Raw genomic sequence first — 27,883 nt, forward strand, 5'->3', positions numbered from 1 at the left:
ATAATTATACTCCAAGTCTGGTACCATAATCACCCCCATTTTGCAGGTGAGAAAACTGAGGTTACGAGAGGTTCAATATTTTGCACAAAGCCATGTGGTTAGCATGTGGCTTACTCAGTACTATGCTCATGGCAACTGGATGCAGAACACACACCCCTAACTGGTGGACATACAAATACCTAAGATCACAGCTGTTCCTGTTCTCAAACAATGTAGGCTTCAGCTCTGGTAGAATTTGACCATCGTTCCTTCTCAGTGTTCCAACAGTCGCAGGGACGGCCTCGGCATGTAGTAAGCTGAACGTCACAGAGGGGAATCAAGTAAGTGTAGAATGTCCACTGGGAAAAGACGTCTCTGATCCAGGGTGAAGCCACTGACCTACGTCTTTTCCAATATTGGATGTATATGAGTCTCAAGACTTACTGTCCGTGCCTTGCCTCTCAGCTTTCGATCCACTGATTTTGGTTTTCCCACTTGTATCTCTCAGATTATGGTGTCTATTGGTGTCACCAAGGTATCTATGGTCCTGACCATACTGCTAAGCTGCCTTCATAGGGTATGTGAATTCCAGAGAGAAGGAATTCTGAGAGTTTAGTGTTTCTTTTCCCAGTGAATCAGGCAATAAACATCATTGAAAGAGCTACACTTTTGCCTGAGCCGCAGCTGGTATAACAGCATGACCTGGACTTGCTGATGGATGCCGAGACCATACAAAAGTGACGCATCTATTTTTTTCCTCCCCGGAGCTGTGCTGGTTCTGCAGCTCAGTGGCGGCTAGGGCCTCTGTTCTGCAGGACGGGGTTTGTTAAAGTTGTCGAGAATAAGGCCTACTTCAAGAGATACCAAGTGAAATTTAGAAGACGGTCAGAGGGAGAAACTGACTACTATGCTTGGAAACGATTGGTAATCCAAGATAAAAATAAGTACAACACACCCAAATACAGAATGCTAGTTCGTGTAACTGAGATAACGTTGGTCAGATGGCTTAGGCCCGTATACAAGGAGATATGATAGCTTGTGCAGCTTGTGCTCGCAAACTCCCAAAGTATGGCGTGAAGGTTGGCCTGACAAATTATGCTGAAGCATCTTGTACTGGCCTGCTGCTGGCACGCAGGCTTCTTAATAGGTTTGGCATGGACAAAATTTATGAAGGCCAAGTCGAGGTGACTGGAGGCGAACACAATGTGGAAAGCACTGATGGTCGACCTGGTGCCTTCACCTGTTACTTGGACGCAAGGCTTGCCAGGACTACTACTGGGAATAAGGTTTCTGGGGCCCTGAACGGAGCTGTCGATGGAGGCTTGTCTAACCCTCACAGTACCAAACGGTTCCCTGGTTATGATTCAGAAAGCAAAGAATTCAATGCTGAGGTACACCGTGGAAAGCACATCATGGGGCAGAACGTTGCAGGTTATATGTGTTACCTGATCGAAGGAGAGGAAGCTGTTTACGGAAAACAATTCTCTCAATACATAAAGAACAAAGTAACTCCAGACATAATGGAGGAGATGGGTGAGAAAGCTCAGGCTGCAATACGAGAGAATCCAGTGTATGAGAAGAAGCCTAAGGAAGAAATTGAAAAGAAGAGGTGGGACCGTCCCCAAATGTCACTTGCCCAGAAGAAGTATCGGGTAGCTCGGGAGAAGACAAGCTTCCTTAGAGCTCAGGAACGGGCTGCTGAGTTAATAAACCAAACCACAATTTCTACGAAGATTTTTCAGATAAAGACAGTAATAAACTTCAAGAACAAGTTAAAAAAAAAAAAGGGATGAATCTTTGCTTGGAAGTTACCTGCCCCACAGGAGCCTAGCAGCATCCTGAAAGTGCAGATTATTTGAACAGGTAAGGACTTGCTTATCAACTGAAAGTCACCTTCATTTTGACATATGAGAAAAACCAGAGAAAGCAAGCAAATTGATCTATGTCACACAGCAAGTTGGTGGTAAAGCCGGCACTAAAACTTTGGGATACCTCTGAGATCTTCATGGCTCCTTCCATCCATCTGACCTAAACTTGATGGGATGAGTAAGAGTTTTTTAGGTAGCCCTGTAGGAAAGACAGAGGCAATTTAGGAAAATGGCCCAGACATATGAGAGGCCATGTGGAGATGAGAGAGAAAGCCTTCCCTTCATGTGTATGCTAAAAACAGAGATGGAAAAAACTGAAAAAGTAGAAACACTGGCTACCCCAGAAAAACGTTTGGGAGGTGGGTCTCTTTAGAAAAACTCCTACACAAAGGAATCCATAGAAATGTGGTCAATCTGGAATAACTGCCTAAAAGCAACCTAAAATATCTAAGGAGCTGTCTATCTAGCTTGCCCTATCTCATTCCATATCAGTTTGATCTTCCAAGATGGTTGCTGGCATCAAGAAGAGAGTGAAAAACCATAAGTAGGGGAGGGCCAGGGAAGCACAGCATTCCCTTAAACATATTCCTTTATGGAGGCAGCTCAAGGGTGCGGTCAAAGACTTGTATAATTTAGTGACACCAAGAGACGCCATAATCTGAGACAGACAAGTGAGGAAGCCAAGATTAATGTCTCAAAAGCCAAGAGGCAAGTTATAGAAAATAAGACCCATGATCCACGCAGGCTCGCACCATAGGTTTGCGACGTTAGTGACTTTATCTGAAGGTGCAAGAGTCCTTTTGACTGAGCCCATCCTTGTATATGTAAAAGGCCCATTTCAAGGGGGTCCAAAGACCACCATGATTGGAAAATATGCTTCATGTGGTTAGAGTGGTAATAGAACAGACAGCTCACTGTCCACTCCGAGAAGTCCTGTAGACCTCAAGGAACTGACAAAGCTCTGTGGTCTCGCCATCAAAGCCATGGCACGATGCCAATAAAGCCAAAATGAAGAGTGTAGAGTGCCAGAGTGATCACATGTCTCTGAGGAAAGAGTGAATGGATTTACTTTCTCTCTAGCATCTATCTCTGCCTAGACATGTTCATTTTTCTGGTTGTTTTTTCTTTTTCCTCCAAAAGATTTGCTTCAGGTCAGCTGGAGAGAGGAGTTTTGCTTAACTCAAGATTTGGCATGGACAACCACAGTGGAATCAATTTTGAAAGACCCAAAATGTGGGGTCTGGAATGACTGGCCAAAGTTACTGAAATTGTTTTCCACAGAAAGCCAGTGACTACTCAAAAGTTATTAGGAAGTCTAGGCTGCCTACAATTATCTGATGCAAATAATTATTTGATGCATATGCAAGGAGCCACACAGGTCCCAATTTTAAATAGGTACATGCTGTGATGGGCTGGGCTATGGTGCCCAGATATTCGGTCAAACATTATTCAGGATGTTTCTGTGAAGGTGTTTACTGGGTGAGATTAACAATTTAAAGTGATGGCCTTTGAGTAAAGCAGATGACGTTCCATGATGGGAGTGGGCGTCATCCAGTAAGTTGAAGACCTTCATAGAACAAAGGCTGACTTCCCCCAAGTAAGAAGGAATTCTGCCAGCAGGACTGCCTTTGGACCAGAAGTGCAACTCTTCCTGGGTTTTCAGCCTGCCAGCTTACCCTGCAGGTTTTGATTTATCAAGCTTCCACAGTTGCATGAGCCATCGCCTTAAAATAAATCTCTTGGGGCTTCCCTGGTGGCGCAGTGGTTGAGAGTCCGCCTGCCGATGCAGGGGACACGGGTTCGTGCCCCGGTCTGGGAGGATCCCACGTGCCGCGGAGCGGCTGGGCCCCTGAGCCGTGGCCGCTGAGCCTGCGTGTACGGAGCCTGTGCTCCGCAATGGGAGAGGCCACAACAGTGAGAGGTCCGCGTACCGCAAAAAAATAATAATAAATTAATTAAATAAATAAATCTCTTGATAGGCAGAAAGATAGATAGAGGATAGATTAGATTGATAGATGATAGATTAATTAGATAGATTAGATGTATGATGAAAGAAAAAGAAGGAAGGAAGGAAGGAAGGAAGGAAGGAAGGAAGATATACGCCTACTATTGGTTCTGCTTCTCTGGAGAACCCTGACTAATACACACACACACACACACACACACACACACACACACACACACGCATAGTCATACTACATGTCTACTATATGTCAGGCAATATGCCAGATTATTTATGTCTGTTCAATTCTCATAAGTACATTACAATCTAGATATTATTCTCTCCATTTTATCGGTGAGAGAATTGAGACTCAGAAAGATTAGCTAACTAGATCACAGCTTACAAGAGACAGAGCTAGGACTTGAACTCAAGTCCATCTGACCAAGACATTGTGCTCAATTCCCAAAGTGATGACAAGTAACCAGGCAAAATGAAACAAATTAAGTGGCAGAACATGTGAAGGGAGAAGACCCACAAGTGTGGAATCATCTCCCGATAACAATCAGCAGCAAAATCATTTACAATTGGAAAAGACAGGCTGCTGGAAGAGACAGGGCTGCCCTGGCAGAGGTAAGCACAGTCCAGACCGCTCTCTCTCTCTGGCTCTGCCCATTCCTCCGAGCTGCTCTGATGGGTTTTAGCTGATTCCAGACGTGCCCTGGAGGGAGAGAAGATTCATGGCAGCCCAAAAGGAGGACAATTAGGTTTCCCATTAGCTTCCTTCATGAGTTCATCACTGACTGTTTCTCTTTGTTGCAGTATTTTCGAAAATTATCTCAGACAGGTTTCTGGAATACATGGGACTTGGAGATTTTTTTTTTAATGAAGGACATCCCACTGAGAGCAAGCCTCAAGACTGACTCATCAGAGGAAGTGCGTTCTTGGGGTAATGCCGATGGATGTGGGCAGCTGAATCCCAGCTCTGCAATTTTAATCTGGGTGAACGTGGGTATGCGGCAGTTCCCCAAGTTCATCCCCGGATCTGCAATGCCTAGCTTAGAAAAGGATGGAAGAGGACTCTTAATCAGCCCCACTTCCTCTAGTCTTCCTTTCTCTGGCCATGCTCGTAGCTTTCCCCCAACACGTTTTTCTGCCAAAGGGAAACCTTTACCAGTTTTGACTGGCAGCTAATCTTGACGATTCCTCTGCTTAGAGTGCCCGAGGATGACGTCATAGGGGCATTTTCGTACCTAGAGACGAGCATTTGATTATTTGAAGATTTGTATAAACCTCTCCATTCTCCATCAGCTTAGATAATCCAGTGTTGACCAAACGGTTGTCTCCCTTGCTCTCTATGCTGTGAACATTTATTTCCAGCTTCCCCCAGATTTTCCACGGATGTGTTTGCAACCCGTATGTGTCTCAGCATCTCCAACTTTGACTCTGTTTTGTTTTTATTTCTCCCTTTGTATAGTCTTTAAGTGATCCCCGATGGTGTGCGTATGTGATTTCATATCAAGAGAATGGTGTGGCCATAGCAATGAAGCATTAGGGTGTATCATAAATCAACCACAGTTTGGGGAAACGATAACACGTGTGATTTATAGGCTATTTCAGCTCTGATTTCCATATAGCTTTTCTCTGATTCACAATTATTCCTGGAGGAGTAGAAAGTAAAAGAAGTACAGTGTGGGTGGTAGATTTCCTCCCCAGAAATCCATGATAGTCATCATCTCCATATAGAAGAGCACATACTCATGCTTTCCAAAGGATGAATGTTATCCATGGCAACTGGGAAACTGTCAGAGCTGGAAGAAGTGAGTCAACTAAATAGCATTTTCCCTTGACCTGGGTAAACCAAGACTAATTTTATATATTTGTCAAGAGAATTCGAAAATTGCCAATAATTTACGGCAGGGTAAAACCCCTAGATTTTAACCTAATCTATCAATATGTAAATTAAATATATAAAGGTTGATGATCAACGTTTGTTTACGTTAAGTGAAAGCAGAATATGTGCGTGAGTTTACCGAAAGGCAGTTCTTTGCACACACACACCACTTTGGGCCTATTAGCCTTAGCTTGGGGGGACCATAAAATTTATCTTCCAAACTGGGATATTTCTAAGAGTGAAGGGAGGTGCTTTTAATTATTCCAGTCAACGGGGGTAGCCCCTGGCCACCTGGCGCCTGACTGTTAGTCATCGTGATCTCCGTGTCACCTGCCCCTTCACTAGACCCTTCAGAAGCAGGGCTCAAGGTGCCTTGGTTTCTTTTAGTCAGAGGCCATTTTCTTCTCTGTTAGGGGCTAAAATACGTTTGTATGAAATAAAGGACACACTGATGCCCGAAATAAATTCACCCAGGTGCCTGGTATAAGATAGGCATTCAATAAAATATATTAATAATTATAATTTTAAATATTAAATTAAGTATATCCTATCATGGCTTAGAGGGCTAGCATCTTTTGCAGGTGCTCAAACTCAGTGATTTGGGCAACACTTTCAAATGTTTGATTTTCATTTTCTTACTGGAGGTCTTTTTGTTTTTCAAATGTAATCTTACCTAGAACCCCAATATATAAAAGCGATAAAAACAATTACGTATGTGTTATTGGAGAAAAGCTCTCCAGCATCTGCAGTACTCCCAAAAGACAGCTTCAGAGCCAAACACTTCACTTGGAGCAAAATTCAAACTCTACAAAGCTAAATAAGCCCTGATTAAAATGTTAAGACATCAACTAAGCATGATTGGGAGAGAGAATCCCAATACTTTGGGCGAGTTCAGAAGTGCATTACGGGTGAATTGAAAAGAAATACCTGGCATTCACTAGGTTTTTGGTTTCTTTCAAGTTCAACGCGTACAATACAGCAAGTTGAGTCCTGAGTGATTCCTTCAACTTCAGAGACAGAACAGAACAGGTAGAGGAAAAGACCTCTGCTATTTGCAGCGTTTATCTTCAGACTCCTTCAGACCCAAGAAATCAGTCAGTGGAAAACAGATTTTCTGAATGAACCCTATGATATTTTTCTTAAACTTCTCCTTCTGTCTGGCCTGCCAAGTCCTTGCTTCAACCCTCTAGGCTGGGTTGATAGCAGTTGTTCTTTCTAATGTCGGTTGAAATATAAGTAGGTGCTTCCATTTCACTGTGATGCTAGAAGATCCCACGAGATGTTCCTGTTACAGATCGTGAGAGTTGGAGCAAAGACTTGGATTGGTTGACTCATTCTAGGAGAAGCTTCTTTCCCAAGTTCCACGAAGTTCCACAAAGCCAGAGCTGTCTGCAGTGGGTCTAGGCTAACATCACAACAGAGCCACACCCAGAAACTTGCCAGGCTCAATGCTCCTGGAAGCAGCTGCTGAATGGTTAGGCCACCCCGAAGCTTCTCTCCCATCCCACACACTCCTTTCTGTCTCAGTGGACCTTGGAACATCACTGTGTTAGTCATCTACTACTGCAAAGCAAATTACCACCAACTTAGGTGACTTAAAACAACATGCATTTATTATGTCACCGTGTGTATAGATCAAGAATCCAGGCACAGCTTAGCTGGGCCCTCTGCTTCACACTTATAAGGCTGCAGTCAAGGCACGAGCCAGGGCTGGAATCTCATCTGAAAGTTCAACCAGAGAAGGACTGGCTTCCAAGTTCATGTGGTTGTTGACAGAATTTCGTTCAGGAGGATTGTGGATTGATGGCCTTAGCTCCTATCTGGCTGTTGGCAAGAGGTCATCCTCAAGACCTTGCCATGTGGCCTCACCACTAGGTCAACTCACAACATGGCAGCTCGCGGCATGAAAGCAAGGACGCAGGTCAGAGAAAGACAATGTGAGATAGATATCGCAATCTTTTATAACCTGACCTTGGAAGTGACATACCACTACCTTTGCCATATTGTGTGGGTTGGAAGAAAGTCATAGGTCCTGCCCACACTCAGTGGGAGTGAGTACCAGGAGGTGGGGAGTACTGGGGGTCCTCTACGAGGCTACCTGCCACTATCACTGTCTGCTGTTAGGGACTCATATGAAGCAGAGGAAGAATTCGAGGTCAATGCATTTCCAAACAGGCATTCAAGTCCTATATCTCTAAACCACTCTCCAGCCTCCCCATAGACCATGGGGAGAGACCGTAAGTCTTCTCTGTCTTCTTCAAACACACCATGACTACAAGCTGTATGGCCACCATGCCTGCTCTTCTCACTGCCTAGAAAGCTCTCCTCTCAACTCTACCCAGGCCCCTGTTGAGATGTCATCTTTCCTTGAAGTCCTAATGTGTTTACCTGTTGGATACTTATTTATTGAGCTCCTACTACATGTTAGGCATTGTCTGGAACCCTGCCCCACAATAGGAAAAAAACCCCACAATCTGTAACCTTGAGGAATTCTCTATTTAGTGGAAGAGACAAATAAATAACTAGTCCTCAGCACACCCTATTGCAAGTACTATGAGAGAGATAAGCGCAGGGTGCAGAAGTAGTAAACTAGGGGTGTGACATGGTTGGATGAAATCCACTAATCTGCCCATAAGTTGAAGTCAAACTCCTCAGCTTGGCACAAAAACCCTTCACAACTGGTACTACTTCATCCCTCTTTTTTCTCACTATATAGTCCAGTCACAATGAGGAAAAAAGTCAGATGTGTTGTCCGTGCTGTGCTTGTCCATACTCCCTTCCATGCGTTGTTCTCTCTGCTAAAAACATTCCTTCTTTCTTGTTGAGCTTGTATGCATCCTTAAAAGAGTTAAATCTAATGCTACCCTGTCTTGGTCTGCTCAGGCTGCTATAGAAAAATACCATAGACTGGGTGGCCTAACCAACACAAATTTATTCCTCATGGTTCTGGAGGCTGGGAGGTCCAAGCTCAAGGTGCCAGCAGATTTGATTCTTGGTGAGGGTCCTTTTCCTGGCTTGCAGATAGCCAGTCTTCTTGCTGTATTTCATATGGCAGAGAGAGGAAATTCTGGTGTCTCTTCCTCTTCTTAGAAGGGCACTAATCTCATCATGAGGGTCCCATCCTCATGACCTTATCTAAATCTAATTACCTCCCAAAGTCCTCATCTCCAAATATCATCTCACTGGGGGTGGGGGTAGAGCTTCAACATATGTACCTGGAGGGGACACAAATATTCAGTCCATACAACTCCCCTTTTTAGAAGCCTTCTCTGAATCCCTAAAAACTTAAGCAGCTACACACACTGTGCTTCTGTAACCCTTTGTACTTAACTTGAGTAGCATGTGCAGCGAGTATTATCATTGTGAACATGAGTCTTTTATTAAACTGCGAGTGCCTTGGTGGCAGACTGTGAGTCTTCCTTGCTGTCTCCTCTGTGAGTACAGGGCAAGGTGACCACCCAGCAGTGGTCAGTAAACACTTGGGAAGAGCACATAAAAGAGCAGAGAAGCCCTTCCCTAGCACTCAAGTTATTCCCCACTCACCTTGACTCTTCCTTTCGGCTCATGTAAACACCAGCTGAACTCCTGGCTGCCTGAATCTCAGCTGGAATGTTTGCAGTACTCGGCCATCCTCTAGTTGGTGAGAAGTTCCAACATGTCCACCCAGAAATTAGAAACCTGAACGCCCCTGACTCAGAGTATTTCGTACGTTATGGTCTTTGAACCCCAGTCTGAATTGGATACATCTGTCTTCAAAAGAACTTAAATTCCAACATGAAAGTCAAGGAGGAAAATAGCATCCTGGCATTCAGAAGGCGGGTTCCATAGTGTGAACTTCTCTGTCTGGTTAGGATTGCTTCCCTGTGTTCGAACACCCAGGCTGATGATGTTTCACTCAGTTATCAGTGCTCTTAAAGGAACTGCTTTATGGCCAAGTTTCTCTGTAATCTTTAAAGCACAAACTTACATTACGATGAACCATATTTTAAATGAAATCTCCAATGTATTTCAGTGTAGTGAAAACTTGTCTTTTACAAAGCTTTAAAATAAAATTTAATATATTTTAGAAAGGCTCACTACATGATTATTTCTAGCCTTTTAACCTAGTCCCTAATATTGACTGTGATCATAAAAATATCAGTAACAATAACTACCATTTTGAGCATTTATCACGTGCCAAGAACATCCCAGGTATTGTCTACACGGATCTGTTTGGTTTTTGCCATTTTATTCTCTAAAACCATCTGACCTTGATGTGACTAACATACTTTGTAAGTGAGAAAATTGAGACTCAAAGAAGTGTCTGAGGGCAGACAGAGAAGACATAAATTTGGGGGGAACCAGGAAGAGGCCTCAGTTCCTAGCTGACTGTTGGTCAGAGGTCATCCTCAGTTTTTCTATCCCATTCTGTCTCCTGACATCCAATCCTTGGGGATAAAGTCTTTTGTTCCCAATTATAAATGAGTCAGTGCACCTGAGGCTGCAGAATCCGTAACTTACAACCATACTAAGATGGGGCCTAATAATTGTGTCCTTCTTGAGGAGAGATTTCAATAAAAAGGGGTGGGAGGAAGGACAGACAATGGGAGGGACATCAAACCAAGGACCCTGGATGACTAGAGGGATCACCTCATCCCCTGTTAGAAAATGACCCAGATGACTCAGCTTTGTTGGACCGAAGAGGAGAGCAGATCAATAACTGAGACCTTCACCTACAGTCTAGTCCTGTTATTCATTCCTTCGGCAAGTGCTGCTGTGCCTAGCTATTGTGCAGGATTAGATAACACGCCTAACATAAACAAATACCCCTCGACATCTCATATGGAAGTTTGTAAGTAACCAAGTGTTTCAATAAGTCAACATTCTGTTTCTACACTTGTGGCTTAAAATCTCCTTATATTATTCCAAAAAGAACAATGAGCACAGGTAAATAATTCTTTCTCAATTTTGCAGCATCTGAGGGTAGATCCCTATAGACACCTCCAACCCTCACACCCCTTCTCTTTGTGTAACTGAGGCCACTTGAGCTCACCCTAGGCTCTCAGGCCACTCCAGAGCCACTGAGAAGTGGACTGCAGGGGGCTTTAGTTCAATACATGAAATCTGACACTGCTCAGAAGACGAGCCTTCTACCCTGCCCCGTGACACAGCTCTCACTCCCTAGCACTGTTCTGATAAAGTCATGGCCCCCTCAGGACTGCCGCCATGCCCTTTGCTTTTCCTGTACCCCCTTTTGCAGTGGCTCTTCCCACTTGTTGTCATGCACCCCCTAGCATGTCTTGGCTTTGCCTCTTCTTGTGAGAACACGTAGCGACGTGGCATCCATCACCCCATTCCCTGCTTTCATTGACAGAAGAATGGACAAATACCCTGACCTCAGAGCTGCTTTGTATTTTTTCCTTGAACAAAAAATTAAACTTTCTTCAAGTGGAAAAGAAAAGCTTCCAGTTAACAGAAGGTTCTGAATGAGACTCCTAATATTCTAATACCAAAACCCTGAATGGCCAATGAATATTTGCCAGTGTTGATCTGAAACCCACAGAACAGACATTCCAGGTGTGGCAAAAGAGCAAATGCCACGAATGCCAGGATTTTCTAGAAGCTGGAAACTAATTAATGTCTATAAAACTTTGAACCATACAGATTCTCCTCATCAGAAAAAAAAGAAAGAACAGAATATACAGACATTCATCCTCAAGGCCACAGTTATATTTAGGTCATCTCAAATAGACTGTCAGAGAGATAGATAGATAGACATACAGACATGTAGACAGATGGTAGACAGATAGATGAGAGATAGATGAGAGATAGATAGATAGATATGCTGGTTGGAGGGAAGGAGGCAGGGAGGGAGGGATGGGCAGGTAGATAAATAGGTAGATAGGTGTATAAATTGATAGATGGATAGATAGATAAACTGGTGATTAGTTTTGTTTGAATGAACCGACACTTCCTTCTCCACGACTACCTGTACTCAGAAGTCATCATAAAAAGGGATCTGACGCTACCGACCAGCTAAACATCAGAAAGGAGATTTCAGTATGAGAAGCTGTGACATTCTCTCCTTGTGCAGTCACCAGCCAGACGGTAATACGGATTCTGAGGAAACAGACGCGCTCCTCATGGGACGGGTCCACTCCTCCTAAAGACGTGGGTAGAATCAGAGCCCCGGTCATCAGCAGCGCTCTAACTCTTCCTGACTCTGGACCCCTCAAGGAGCAGAGGCTCTATTCTGTCTGCCCTGCCTGAGAAATCAAAACCAACAGAAACTGGTAAAACAGAAGTGAGGCCAGCGGAGGAATTCAGCTACCTACTTTCTGAGAGCCAGGCATGGAGGAGTATGTCTGATTCCCTCCCTCCCATCCTGTCCGGCCCTCCAAAGGCTGGCCAAGGCCCATTTGGAGTGAAGAAAGACAAAGCATCTCTGGGAAGGAAGGTGGGAGAGGTGCTGACAGTGAGTTGTAACTTGCCCGCACAGTAAAGGTGGCAGTGAAGGGGGAAAATCTGAGGGGCAGACCCCGGGGAGGCGGAGATGATGAGAAAGTAAGCCAGGGAGGAGCAGGGTGGGAGGATGGAGGGTGTTTTGCATTAGCTTAATAGAGGCAAAGTGGAAAACGGAAAGGAATACACAGGTCAGAGGATATGGGCTCCACGTAAAAATACAAGAAAGTGCTCTACCTCAGGATGAGGAGAGGCTGGCCAGCTACGAACCTCTCACCAAGATGACATGTGAGCTTTCTTCCTTAGCGAGCCCAAAGGGAAGCGTGGGGAAAGCCAGCTTCTGTTTGTGCAACTCTGTTCAAAATATCTCACACAGCCTCAGGCCAGCCTCCACTCTGGAGTCCTCTTTGTGGAGACAGGGTCTACTCCTCTCTTGACTGACCCATGGCAAGAATGCAATTCCATGCCAGTGTAGGTGGTAAATAGCGGCAGTATTCTTTAAGCACCTATTAGGTGCCAGACATCTACACCCTGTGAGGTAGGCATTCTTATCCCCATTTCACAGATGAAAAGATTGAGGCTTGGGGATAAGAAGTCACTTGCCCAAGTTTCCATAATGAAAGAGAAGCAGATCAAAGTGTGAATACCAGTAACCCCAGCTGCACTAAGTTCCAAGGAGTGTGTTTTTTCCATTACACTCTTGTCTCCGAATTAAAAGCAGGAAGGGGGCTGAGAAAAAGGGAGGAGACCAGAGTGGCATGGGGACAGTTTCTAAACGACTACTAGTGCTTTATCGTTTTAACACAGAACAGGAATAGGCAGTGCTGTTGGGAGATGATTTTCCCTGAGTCTTACACATCCCTGCACCTCTTGTCAGCAGGGGCACTGACCGACTTTGTTATGTACCATCTTCTAAAGGATGCCCAGCACACAGATTTGGAAGATAGAGATAATATCTCCCTTGGGAGCAACGGGCAGTCTGCTTACTATCTAGCAGGAAAAATCAGCTTCCTCTTCTGTGACGTACCCTACAACTTGTGTATGTGTCACATGGCTCCCTTTGCATTGCCCCGCGAGCGCCAGGGCAGGGGGAGATGACACAAACACGAAGCTCATGCTGGTTGCTATGCCAGGAATCACAAAGTCCTTTGTCGCTGACCCAGGAGTTTCACGTTTTCTGCCAACATCCATGAAACCCTGACAGACTAACTTGTTACCTGGCCAAGTAGGGTAATATCTCAGACTCCACAACACTGGAGGCTTCATAGAGCAGCAGGGAATGGACAGAGAAATCCAGACGAATCCTACGTGTCTCATGGTGCCCAAACAGAGTTCAGATGCTCCCACGTGGCACACCAGTAGGCATTCTGGTACCTCGTGCATCCTTGGGCAGTGCAACCTGGGAAATATCTCGAATGCTAATTAGGCCCCAGCAGGTCCCAGTTCCTGAGTGAACACCATGATTCCCTAGGCTGCCATATATCTATAATGGGGTACTTGACCAAATGCTTGAGAATGGCAGACACTTCTGAGAGTCTTATGCACATGATTTAATTGAATCTTCAAAAGAACTCTATGAATTAGGAATTATTGCTCTCAGAAAGGTAAGTAACTCATTCAAGATCACACAGCTAGTGCCCAAGTCTGTCTGAAACCATGCCTGCAATTAGCATCCTAGAAGACTCTCTTTTCCTGCCAGCAGTGAATTCATCACTCTTCTTGAAACATATTCCCTTTCAATTCTTTAAAACAATTCTTTAGACGAGCAACTGTGCGCTAATAAGAAGACGCAGTTGCCATTCAGGATGGGGAAAAAAAAAACTTATTTAGTTAACGAGGAACACTTGTTCAAGGAAAGAAGCACTCTGGGGCAAGTGAAACTTTATTTTTTTCCTTAATTATCTGAGGTCCACGTTAGGGTAATCCAAACCACCCCACAGAGAGGATGCAGTCTGCAGAACCCCAATTTTCCCCCTCTTATGACCCTTTTGGAGGGAAAGAAGATGTGAGGCCAATAAGGGCACTGAGAATGCCTTTTGCTGGGCCGAGAGATATAACCCAGCCCCTCAGCTCACGCTATAGTCAGCACTGAGGCCAGGCTGCAAAGGCGGGTCTGCCGGCTGCTTACGTGGCTACTAGGACAGAGGGATGGCCAATCTTCAAGATGTCTGGCAAAGTCACCTTTGGGGAAGAAGCACTCTGGAGTCCTTCTGGAAGAGTGGAATGTGTATAAACACTATGGAAGAGAATATGGGATCCCTCTTGTGCCTGTCACCAGCTCAGGGATTCAGAAGAAGCCCCCTCCAAGCTCAGAGATGGTCAATGCACCAGTAGGAGTCCTTGGCTTTCATAGATCGCGATCAGTTGTGAGAATCACTGCAAATAATGAGTTACTGTATTTACCTGAGGGTTGCCCCAACACCTAGCAAACTACAACCAACTCAGTGTTAAAGCAACAGAAATGTCTTCTCTCACAGCTCCGGAGCCAGAAGTCCAAAATTAAGGTGCTGGCGGAACGATGCTCTCTCTTTTAGCTTCGGGTGGTGGCTGGCACTCCTTGGCTTGCAGCTGCATATCTCCAGTCTCTGATCCATCATACGTGGTTCTCTTCTCTTTGTGTGTCTGTGTCTTCACAGGGCACTTTCCTCTGTGTGTGTCTGGCCCCTTTTTCTTTAGAGTCTCTGTTTAAATACCCTCTACTCTGTGAAGATTTCCTGCAGACCTCCTTCATTCTCTACCTGGGTAGCTTATTTGTCTCTTTGGTCAGCATTTCTTTATTATAATTTGTTTCTGTCTTTAAGGACCATCACCTCCTACCTCACTGGTGTGTAATCTATATGTGGGCAGAGGTTTTACTGTGCTTTTCTTACAGTACCTGGGATGTAGTAGAAATTCAATTAATACCTATTAAATAAGTGAACGTATGAAGGAGATGGGTTCATAAGTCAGAGAGAGTGGGATGTCCTTACAGCCAGCACTGGGATGACTCCAACCACCAATAGGCACTGGTTAGAGCGTGCCATCGCTTACACATTAAGCGTAGATACTTTGTCCTATTGAAGAATGTGGGCTTTGGAGTCAGACAACTGGGGTCCTACTGCTGGCCCTTCCCCATAGCTCCTCTGTGACCCTAAGCATGTTACTTAGCCTCTCTGAGATGCTGTATAATATGGATGTGTGGTTCTGACTTCATAAGATTATTGTATACATTATTCATTTAACAAACATTTATTGAATATCTTGTTGGGCGCCACGATAAAATAGGATAAGGCCTACACAGTGCTTACCAAAGATTCTGTCATGTCGGAGGTGTAGGTTAAGTGGCATTTTGCTAAGTTGAATACCCAATATGTGAAGACAGATGAGGAGATCCACCAGGTGTAGTGTGAAGATGACCAGAGAGACCAAATGTCCTCAGCATCCTTTCTCACTATAGGTGCCCCACTCTGCCCACCCACTGTGACCAGAGAAGTTTCCACTCAGCAGCTGGTGAGAAGAGGGTATGAGGGGTAAGTGGGAAAAAGAATGTGAGAGAACATTGCCCAAGTGGGGCATCATTTGTCACCGTTCTCTTGGGGGGTTTTGGTACCTCATCAACTCCTGAGGTACCAATCCTATCAGGCAAAGGTGAGGGCTGGGAAGGTTGCAAGGAGAGGGAGAAAAGCGCAGTCTTCAAAGTCAACATTGGGTATGAGGTGAGTTTCTGCCACTTACACGCAGAGGATGGGCAAAGAACCATATTCAGAGAGGATATTCATTTGGGGGTACCATGGAACACCTACGATACGCCTGCCGTATTCTTTGCTGAACACTCTACTGCGTTAAGTCCCATCATCCTCCCGTCAACTCTTTGAGTCAGGAATTAATATCCCCACTTTGCAGATGTAGAAAACGAATCCTGTGAGATGTCCCAAGGACAATGAGCCACTAAGTAGAGCAGGGGGTGGAACTAACCTCTGTCCGCATTCCTTCTGCTTCCAGCACTCCACATCCCTCCCATATCCAAGATTCCTGGGTGTGGAGTTTTCCAACCATAAGCAGGCCAAAGTTCTAACTGTGTTGTTCAGTGTGGAAATGTCTACATGGCCATTTTTATCCCATCCCTTTATAGAAGACACAGAGTTATTTGAGTTTATTGGCACAGAGAACTTTCTGAAATGGCGTTGCCCTCTTATATGACACCATACGATCAAAACCATACTAATGAAATAACGTTTTATCTCTGGGGTGAAAGAAGGAAAACCTTAATGTGGTGAAACCAGACCAGAGTTTCTCAACCTCAGCACTATTGAAACTTGGGGCTGGATAATTCTGTTGTTTTTTTTTTTTTAACATCTTTATTGGAGTATAGTTGCTTTACAATGGTGTGTTACTTTCTGCTTTATTACAAAGTGAATCTCCTCCATATCTCCATCTCCTCCCATATCTCCTCCATATCTCCAATCTCCTCCCATATCTCCTCCCTCTTGCATCTCCCTCCCTCCCACCCTGCCTATCCCACGCCTCTAGGCGGTCACAAAGCACCGAGCTGATCTCCCTGTGCTATGCGGCTGCTTCCCTCTAGCTATCTATTTTACATTTGGTAGTGTGTATATGTCCATGCCACTCTCTCACTTCGTCCCAGCTTACCCTTCCCCCTCCCCGTGTCCTCAATTCCATTCTCTACGTCTGCGTCTTTATTCCCATCCTGCCCTTAGGTTCTTCAGAACCTTTTTTTCTTACATTCCATATATATGTGTTAGCATACGGTATTTGTCTTTCTCTTTCTGACTTACTTCACTCTGTATGAGAGACCCTAGGTCCATCCACCTCACTACAGATGACTCAATGTCGTTTCTTCTTATGGCTGAGTAACGTTCCATTGTGTATATGTGCCACGTCTTCTTTAGAGGCTGGATAATTCTTTGTGGGAGGGCGGCTGTCATACACGCTGCAGGACGTTTAGCAGCATCCCTGGCCTTCACCCACATACTAGAAGCACCTCCTCCCCCAGCTTGTGATAATGAAAACTGCCTGCAGATATTGCCACAGGTCCCTCGAGACGGGGCTGGTAAGTATCACCCAGTTGTGAAACAGTAAACTAGACGAACACGGGTCCAAATTCTTAGTCTACAATTTTCATGGCTTTGGGAAAGTTACACACTCTCCTTGAAACTCTTTCTCATGTATGGAATGGAGATATTAACTCCTGTCTTGCAAGGTAATTGTGCCAAGATAATGCATGCAAAGCACATTGTATGTGGGTCCTCAGAAGATGCTCAGTACATACTTAGAAAAATAAGAACTTATTTTTTAAGACTTATGATGAGCTTTCACAATGCCCACATCTGAGGATCTTGTTTCCTTTACCCCTGTAGAAGGTGAGGTACACACTTTAAAATTGCTGCTGCCCCTTCCATACAAATTGACCTTGAATATTTATGAATAATATCTATCCATTATATTATGCCCATTATCTCCTTTTAATCTTTTTAAAACCGCTTTATGGAGGTAGGATTGACATACAAAAAGCTGTACATATTTAATGCGTACAACTTGATGAGTTTGGAGATAAATATACACCCGTGAAACCACCACCACAGTCTACACCGTTAACATACCCATCGCGTCCTAAAGTTTCCTTTTAATCTTTACCACAGTCCTACAAGGATCGTGGTTGCCATCACCATTTTAAAAACAAGGAAGCATAGGGAGGGTGGGAGGGAGGGAGACGCAAGAGGGAAGACATATGGGAACATATGTATATGTATAACTGATTCACTTTGTTATAAAGCAGAAACTAACACAACATTGTAAAGCAATTATACCCCAATAAAGATGTTAAAAAAAATAAAAAAATAAAAACAAGGAAGCAGTTTTAGAGACTTCTTTAAGTAACTTACCCAAGATCACACAGCTAGAAAAAAGGGTTCAAATTCTGACTCTACATCCCAAGATATTTGCTAGTATCTTATCATACTTCCATATATACCCAAGAGGCACGTCCTGAATTCTGTACTGAGAACAGGCTCTTCCGCTGAGTTTACAAGGGAAAATAAGCAACTACCTTAGGTGGGAGGAATACATTTTACATAAGGGGAAGAACAAAGGGTTATGAGAGCACAGAGGAGGCATATTTATCTCACCTGAAAGGTTCTAGAAGGCCTGCTAACAGAAAACATACAAAGAGAATCACGAGTTAGGAGAGAAACAGTCCAGATAAAGCTAACACACGTGCAAAGTCCTAGCACTGAGAGCAAACGTGATGGGCACACAGTTGGCCCTCCTATCTATAGTTCCACATCTGCAGATTCAACCAACTGCGGATCAAGAAGGTTTGGGGAAAAATTCCAGAAAGTTCCAAAAAAGCAAAACTTGAATTTGCCATGTGTCATCAACTACTTACATTGTATTTACAACTATTTACATAGCATTTACATTTATTAGGTATCACAAGTCACCTAGAGATGATTTATAATATACAGAAGGTTATACGAAAATATTACGCCATTTTATACAAGGGACTTAAGTATCTGTGGATTTTGGTGTTCATGGGGTTGGGTGGTCCTGGAATGAATCCCCCAGGGATAGCTGTAGTTAAGAATGGATGAACTTTGCAGAGCAACGAGGGGAGAAGGCAGGGGTGAGACGGGAGGTAGGCAGGGGCCAGACAATGAAGGGATGTGTCTGGCTGGGGTGTTTAGAGCTCTTGTTCTGGGTCAGGGAGCTTGCATGTTTCAACTTCCTCCTACATCCTACTTCTCACATCAACCCCCTAAAATCTCTCTCCAGTGGCTTAACGGGTTATAAAGAGCTCCATTCCTTTGTGAAGGCTGCTGCTATGAAGTTGACTTTCCACACTTTGGCAAATAGAAATGCTCTCCTGGTAAAGTTGATCCATGGTTACCAGGCCTTTTGGCCAAGAGACCTAATGAAGAAAGATGAACACGACTGCTGGACTTTATACAGGACCTGTGACAAGTCACCAGCCTCTTCCCAGAAGCCTGCGTGAAAACAGACGCCTAGCTCAGCAAAGAGAGGCAGTGCTCCTGGCAGGCTGTTGCTGGGGAAGGAAAATGGGCGTGCCAGTTTGGGGAGCTGGGGTGACGCAGCAAGGGTTTACGAGACCCGATCTCTGCGGAGCTTGGCAGACACTCAGAGGCCAAGGCTTCCTGAGGAGGAAGGTTCCTCGTCAGTACCTCCAGCTTATAAGGGTTTTTCATCAGAACCAGCAGACAGGCCGCCCTGTTCCTCACACTTTAAAACCTTCAAATAAGAAATGTCAATTACTTTTCAGACTTGAGAAACCTAAACTATCCAAATTGGCTGTTTTGCAACGCGTATACATAGAACGTGGTCGCTGGGTTAAAGGCACGTCTTGTGGAGTTTTTTCTCGTATTCCTAGCATGTTGAACATAGTGGGTGTCTGGCAAACGATGGGAGCCAGGAAGTGAATCGTAATCCCTGTGGCAGCCTAAAAAAATGTCTGGCCCATCTTTATTTTTCACAGGTCCAATCACCACTGATAGAAATATGAGGTATCCAAAGTATTGTGGATTAACTATTCCCAAAGTATATCATGTTGCCTTGGTTCTCATGTTGAAAAGCGCAGGGCAAGTTGGAGAAAGATTTTCCTGGTGAAGGAGACAGGAACAAGTCTGAACATCAGAGAGGTCCATAAGACAAACGCATACACACACACACACACACACACACACACACACACACACACACTGAAGTCACATATTATTCAAGTGTAAGATTTTTTAAGTCATCATGTAAGTAAATCACTTGTGATATAAAATTACCGTTGAAAAACTTCCTAAAGAAGGATGGAAAGAGAATGCTGAGTAAGAGGGGAAGTAATGTCATGCAGCCGGGCTTGGAAGTGATATGTTGCTGACCATTAGGGACAAGGTGCCTGGATGAAAGTGAGTGGGGGAGGGGGAAGGTCAGAAGGTTCTACTAGATTCTTCTCTGCTGCCCAACCAAACTTCAGGAGAGGAGATGAGTTATTGGAGTTTCCACTGCATGTTTCCCAGTTTCCACTGATGACCACACACAATTTTAAGCTTAGCTAATAAAAAACATCTAGAAGTTTCTCTAATTGAAAACCAAAGATACTCAAGAGATTATTCCTTTGTTGCCCTGTAGTACAGACTTTGAAGGAAGGTTACGTTTGGCTGAATCTGGGCGCTCTAGAATCTACCTGACCCTCTTAGCAGGAAACACACAGAAAGTTGTGTAGTTAATTTCAGGGGTTCGTAGTCCTCTGGAAGTGCATCCACGGACCTTCCCGTAGAAAGAAAAGGTTTGTTAAGCAAATTAACTGTGTATAGGAAGCACTCTTTGAAGGAAGTAAAACTCCTGCCTCTAAACTTATTCCAAATAGTTTTTTTATGGATAAGTTCCCTTTTTGATAAAGTTGCTAAAAAGGCTTATTGAATGATGTAAAGAGTCACCCCTGGGATTTTTATTCCCAGTATTGCATCATAATGAGTAAGTTAGTCTACAGGAGAAGTTTCAAGGGAACCAGAAGGTTACACGAGTTTCTCCCTGGATGAACTTGGACAAGACATTTCCCCTTCTCAAAGTGCAGTTTCTTCATCTGTAAAGTAAAAGGATTGTGCCACATAACCTCTAGAGCTCCCTCCACCTCATGAGACAATGAATGCTTACAAGCCAGACCCTCTAGAAATTCTGCTACGTCTTCCCTGGAGAGAAATCAATGGTTAAATTCTGATCTTTATGTGAACAGAAGAGCAAAACCTTTCCTCAGACAAAGCAAGAAGGAACAGAGGCCTCTGTTTCGATGGAGAACTGAAAATAAACTAGTTGTCTCATTTTCCACCTCAGCCTCTCCTTTGAGAATTAGAAAGCTATTCTTGGGTTTAAAAAACTCCTCAAAATTATCAACACTGGCAGAAAATTAACCATAGTAAACTGCAAAGATGTCTCAAGGAGCCCGAGGAGAAGGCATAAGCAGGTTCCTGTCGGTTCCCTGTTGGCCCCATTCCTCCTTCTCTTGATGATTACTTTTCTTGTAGGGTGAAGCCCAGCTAGGAATGCGTAGGAAGGGAGGAAGAAAAGGTGAGTCATCATTTGTTGGTGATTATTCCAGGCCAGGAATTGTGCATATGTGATTTCATTCCTCAGGGGAATTTGGTTGAAGGATGCGGAAACGAAGCCTCAGTGGCGATAAGAAACTTGCATAAAATTATGCAAATAGAGAACATCAGGATAGAGAGGTCAACCCAGGTCTCTCTATCCCCAAGCCCCATGTACTTTTCACTGAACCAGGCTGCCTCCATGAAGATCTGGTGTGTGACCCCTATGAAGATGTTTCTGCATCTGAAAGCAAAGATGACCTAACGTGTAACGCACGACTCGGAACTGTAACGTCCAACGCTACCCAAAGGGCCACAGGTGATGACGGCAAAGACTACAACAAGGGATGACACTGAAAACAGCATTGTTGGGGGGACAGCCAGCGTCACTCGACGACAAAGCACACAGTGAAGATGAGGAAACTGGGCCAGTCTTTTCTACGAACCAGCTATGAATCTTGAGTAACCACTTAACATACCAAGGCTCCTGTTCCTTTGCCTTTAAAACACAGAGGAGTGGTATCCTTAGACCCCTTCCTCACTGAGCCTTTGTGATCATGAGAATAATATATGTAAAGACACACTTGGAAGAACAAAGTAGTGCTTTATGACTGTGGGGTTTGAGAATTTTTAACATACTTTCTGGATCTTTAGTTCTAGCCCACAGCAACTAACCAGACAGTTACCTAACCTAGCTATAATTCACTTTTGGTTGTTGTCTGTATTACCATACTTACTAAAGAATATAATAGGAAATAAAAATACAAACAGATTCAGATACTATTCCTTTAGTATAACCGTATGTCCCCTGACTAGTTAGCGCCCCAGTCATGAGTTTCCAGTTTCACCCAGGAGACCGAAACTTCTCTTCATTTCACGGTGAACTTCTTTTAGCCTAGCCCATATCGCTCTTTCATGCCTGGTTTCCAAATGTCAACTCGTAGTAAGAAATGAAAGCTAAGAGCGCCCTGTCACTTAGCTAACAAGCAGTGTTATGACTCAAACGGAGATCTGCTTGACTTAAGAGGTGATGCTCTTTCCACAAATGCTACCCTCTCCTACAGCAACGAAGAGCCAACAGGAGAAAGAGAGCCTGAAATTCCACTTGTCTGATTAATGCAGAGTGCCTATCTAGAGATTTATCTTTGTTTTTCTACTAAATAAATGGTTACATTTCCCCAGCCAAGAATACACTGGGCTAATTACTAACAGCCCTCTTTCAAAGTCTACTATGTAGAAAAAAAATTCTATCCCCAGGGACCAATCCCTCACAATGGCCATGGAGAGACCAACTCAGGAGTTCCTCCCTAAGAGACCCTGGAGAGCGGCCACACATTTACGTCCTATTGGCCATTCACACCTTAGCAAAGATTAGCACTGGTGAGCTGTCAAGCAGAAAATAATATGGAATGAATGGAGGAGGAAAGGGGAAGAGGGAGGAACAGAGAAAGGGAGACGGGCTGGGAACGCAGGCAGGAACAGGAAGGGAAGGAAAGACAGGTTGAGAGCCTCCTACTTTCCAGGCACTTTCTGGGTAACGTATACATGGCTTCACTTAACAACCTGTAGTATTAAACTTTTGGTTCATTACTCACTATTTATTCAAATATTCTAGATCAACTTTACGAGCTATAACTTACATGCCGTAAAATGCTGCGTCTGGTTAGGTTATTCAACTAGGTAAGCGTCACCATCATCGTGATAGGCAACACTTTCATCACCCCAGCATCCTCCCTCCTTCTCCATTTACAGTTAACTCTCTTAACCCCGGGTTCTGGCAATCACTAACCTGATTTCTCGTTATATAAATTCACTTGTTCTGGACACGTCACCTAAATGAAATTATACAGTAGGTAGCCATTCTCATCAGACCTCTACAACATGAGCTTCTCTCATGTTGCAGCACGTCTCAGGATTTCATCCCTTTTTTCTTTCTGAATAGTATTCCATTACATGGATATTCCACATTTCGTTTATCCGTTCATCTGTTGATGAGTTAATTCCATTTTGGGGGCTATTACTAGTAAAGCTTCTCTGAACATTTATATACAAGTGTTTGTGTGAACCTATGCTTGTGTTTCTCTTGGGTGAATACCTAGGAGTAGCATTGTTGGGTCGTAGGGTATGTGAATGTTTACCTTTTCAAGAAACTGTCACACAGTTCTCAAAAGTGGGTGCGCCATGTTACACGCCCAGTCTCCCTTTTTCAACCCACTAGCCAAAGAAAATATTTTGATTATCAGCCTAATATCCTCTTCCCCTTTTTCTTGCTCATCAGAGGTTAATTTGAGTTAAATGATAAAGTGCTGAAAGGAAAGAGCTAGAAAGAAGAAAGTGCTGAGCATATGTGGGATAGAAAAGGATTCTTTCCCTACAGTGCATGCCTTCCTTCACGTACACACATATACAACACACACGCATAGACCCCCAACGAGGGCAGTTAAGAGACGGATGCTGAAGTGTACAAAGGAGAGTGACTGGAAGAGGAAACAGGATTAGTAAGTATAACCGTGGGCTGTGTATTTGGGCTCTGTTCAGTGCCCTTCAGCGGATGTGCATGATAAACTGTGATTCCTGAAGGTGGCGCTGCCACAAGACCGAATCATATGAGCTTCTGGATTGGGAAGGGCCCCATACGGATGAAGGAATCAGAGCTCAGCAGAGCTCTGATTGATTACTTGACAGTAAAGCAAAACACAGCACAGTCAGATCTGAGTCCCAGGCTGGCCTCATTATAAGCAGAAGTTGGGAGCCTGGTCCCTACCCTTCACAAGCTGCCCCCATCCCCGACCAGCCCGGCGTGGAGTTACGCTTGTACTTCAGTGTAACGGAGCACACGTCACAGGATCCTTACAGCACCTGGGTAGCAGTATTTTCATGACTAGTTTCTCTACAGACAAGGCTGATAGCCAGTAGGCATTGATAAGTCTGCACCGGTTTTTTACGTATTGAAATACTTCTGTACCTGATGAAAACCAAATAGTTTGATAAAGAGCCATTTCCTCCAAGGCTTTTCACCACACTCTAGAGCCTCTGGCTGCCCCAGCTGCCCCAAACAACATCTCTATGTGATCCAGCAACCAAAGGCTTGAAGCCTGGCGCAGATGGCCCCCACGATTCCCACTCCCCAGAGATGTGACCTTCATCCATTCTGATGGGTGCCCATGTCACACCAGTTGTTAAATATTTTAACCATCACCACCTTCTACAGAAAATTTTTAGAAGACATTTGATTTCACACTACCTATTTCCTTGACATCTCCGGCGCATGTATTCTTTTCTATTCTTATAGACACTATCGCTTACCTAGAATATAAGTGAGCTGTTCATGGTTATAAAAAACATAACAGCCACTATCATTCACTATCATATACAATATCATACTGTATTCTCTTTATGGGCACAATATCATCTAGTCCCCAAAGAAACCTAGAGAGTGGGCATTTTTGCCCTCATTTTTTTAAGAGACTGAGGCTCGTGCAAAATATATAATATATATTATATATAAGTAACGCCCTCAAAACCAACATCCGGGGCTCTTTCATGTGGAGTCTTTCTACCATGCCTCATTGTCTTTCCTGATCTGAGTAATGGAAGCCATTTAAAAACAACTTCTCAATTAAAACTATGAGGACTGTTCTCAAGTGTTCCAATTCACTTAAAAATGCCAACCACCTCTCCTTTTAAGATGTCATCTTTAATGGGTTTACCAACTCATGAGAAAACTATGAAGACATACAGACTCTAACCTGGCAAGAGCCTGACCACTTCTCACCACAGTGGGGACTGTAATCACACGTGCTGGGAATGTGGAGTCACCCCCTTTAAGCACCACTCGAATAAAATCATTCACTTTTACACTCCCACTCTTATATTCATGTTTTTTATTTATATTCTCAGCCATCATTTTTTCATGCTTTTATTCTCTCTTGTTATAAAATAATACATAGATTTAATGGAGACAGGCTTTGTCACAGTAAGAGGCCTGGATTTAGTGGTTTCTAGGGGGGGAATTATTGGGGATAACTAATTGAAACCAAAGTGCATTACCATTCCTTGCCTGCAACAACAAACACTAGGTCTTCAAAGGCTGACCAAGTTTCCACTGATTCCCAACAATAGCAGTTGTCATTTTCAAATGATGGTCCTTTTGAAACGCCAAGCGGAGTGAAGAAAAAGTGTGTGCTATTGCTGATTAGACAGGAATATGACTTGCAGAGGCCTATGTTACTCTCTTGTCTGCAAATTTTCTGCCCTGATTAATTACAAAGAGTGCCAGAGTGTGTTGACGTTAGTTAAAAGCATTTGCTCTTTCCAGCCTGTCGTTATACCCGAATTAAGGATTTCTGTGTGGAGGTGAGGTCAGGAGGGTTCAGATCTGTTTTTCACTGATAAATCTTTCTGCCCCATAAGGATTAAAGGAACCCAAGGCTTTCATATGTAAAACGAATACATGATCGCCTGTGTGTATATGTCTCCATGATCAAAGAGCGCTTAGCCAAGTGGGAATGCCTCAAAGAGATAAGTAATTTGTTCACTACAAACATTACAATTATCTATCCCTCTACAAAGTACTGAGAATAAATTCTCTAATCAGAGTTAATTAGCAGCCTTGTTGCTTTGGGTCTCGCCGACTCGTTTTCTTAAAGGCACAGTAACGTAAAAAAATTACACGCCTTTTCCGTGCCAACTTCTTAAACTCTGAATTAGTTGGAGTAACTGCCCACTCATTAGCTTCAACCCATTTCCTCCCATTTGATGAAATCAACTGAATAAAATTCACTGAGCTGTTCCTCCACACTCACTTACTCTTCCACGCTTTTACTGGTTGCCTCCCTACTCCGTGCCAGGAGCGTTTCTGAGGGCTTAATGCCGTTAAATTCACAATCCAACACAGGGAGCCCTAAAGAGGAACGAGCCGGGGTGCTCCGGAAGCCAAAGGAGAAGAGGGGGGATGGGAATGACCTCTCTCAGGAGGTGAGAGTCAAGGTCGGTTTGGAAGAACGAGCAGGAATTTGGTAGGTTTATATGAGGAAGGAGGGCATTTCGGGGAAGATGAACAACAAAGCCACGTGAAACAATAATGACCACAAACATTTATTCAGGGCTCTGTGCCATAAACTCTGCATATTCTAATGCATTGAATCTTCACCCAAAATGCTATAATGTAGGTTCTATTATTATATCTTTGTAAAGATGAGGAAACAGAGGGTGGAGAAGATGAAATAACTAAAACAAGACACAGATTTGGTAAGAGGTGAAGTCAAGATTTGAACCCAGGCCATCTGACGCCAGGGTCTGTATGTTATACCAATTAGGTGCGCATGCCCGCACACACAGAAAATATGTGTCTTCAAGGGAGTCCTGGTCTACTGGCTAGGTGAGGCATAGACACATTGAATTTTTCCTGCACGTCATATGTTGTCTGCATCAAAGAGCTCTGCAAAGAAAATGCAAGAACCACTTGTTTCAAAAAACAAGAAAACGACTTCCCTGGTGGCTCAGTGGTTAAGAATCTGCCTGCCAAGGCAGGGGACACGGGTTCGAGCCCTGGTCCGGGAAGATCCCACATGCCTTGAAGCAAATAAGCCCATGCGCCACAACTACTGAGCCTGCACTCTAGAGACTGCAAATCACAACTACTGAGCCCGTGTGCCACAACTACTGAAGCCCATGTGCCTAGAGCCCATGCTCCGCAACGAGAAGCCACTGCAGCGAGAAGCCCGCGCACCACAACGAAGAGCAGCCCCCGCTCGCCGCAACTAGAGGAAGCCCGTGCGCAGCAACAAAGACCCAACACAGCCAAAAATTAATTAATTAATTAATTTAAAAAAACAAACAAGAAAAAACAACAGAAATGCTTCCCGAAGCACCTGATGCATGGGAAGTGTCTGACTCAGGGGCCATGCCCCCCCTGCCCCTCCAAGCCAGCCTCCTGCACAAGATCTTCCAAATCCCTCCCACCTGAGACGCTCCTTCTAATCTTGGGTGCTACGTGGGACATGGACAGTCAAGGGTGGGGGGTCGTGATTATTTTTTCATACCATTGCAGTGAATAGTGATGAACAACTAGAGTGGACTGTTCTCTGCTCTCTCACTCACATGAAGAAAGCCTGGGATTAAAAAAAAATGTTCATTCAGATTTGCCTTTACAATTGTGTAGAGTTCAAAATCGTGTTCTCACACCAACAGCCTGGTGCCTGAGGAGTAGCTTATTATTATATTAGTCATCTGTGTTTTTAATGCTACTTTCTCCTTTCATCCTCCCAACAGCCCTCCAAAATATGCATTATTATGTCCATTTAATGACTGAGAAAACTGATGGCTATAGAGTTGACGTGACTTGTCATATTCATATCCTCCCGGTACTAACAGGAGACAAGATTTGAAACCAGAATTTTTTTTAAACCGTGGATCCACAATGTTAACCATTCCCTCTCAAGAAGTTGTCCATCAGTTTTAAATAATTTGGAGATGGCAAAATCCAAGCCATTTTCCCTTCAGTTATTTTAGGAAAACAGCAGTAGAGACTAACTTCGGAGTCAAAGCCTTCTTTTAAATTGAAGTATAGAACGTTGTATTAGTTTCAGGTGTATAGCAAAGTGATTCAGGTATATATATATGTATATATATTATTTTTCAGATCCTTTTTCATTATAGGTTATTACAAGATATG

General features: G+C 43.9%; 1 protein-coding gene across 1 annotated transcript; it reads left to right on the forward strand.

Annotated features, from left to right (window-relative positions):
* Nucleotides 1-732: 732 nt before the first annotated feature.
* Nucleotides 733-21,558, forward strand: LOC137214537 (large ribosomal subunit protein uL18-like; the record flags this gene model as incomplete). Its single annotated transcript, XM_067718417.1, is given in 4 exon segments — nt 733-961; nt 964-1,730; nt 21,148-21,190; nt 21,401-21,558. Coding segments are annotated over 4 exon segments (1,197 nt in total), but the record flags the coding sequence as incomplete, so codon positions are not given.
* Between the last annotated feature and the right edge of the window lie 6,325 nt (nt 21,559-27,883).

This window comes from Pseudorca crassidens, chromosome 20 (genome assembly GCF_039906515.1).
Source record: "Pseudorca crassidens isolate mPseCra1 chromosome 20, mPseCra1.hap1, whole genome shotgun sequence".
Lineage (NCBI taxonomy): Eukaryota > Metazoa > Chordata > Mammalia > Artiodactyla > Delphinidae > Pseudorca > Pseudorca crassidens.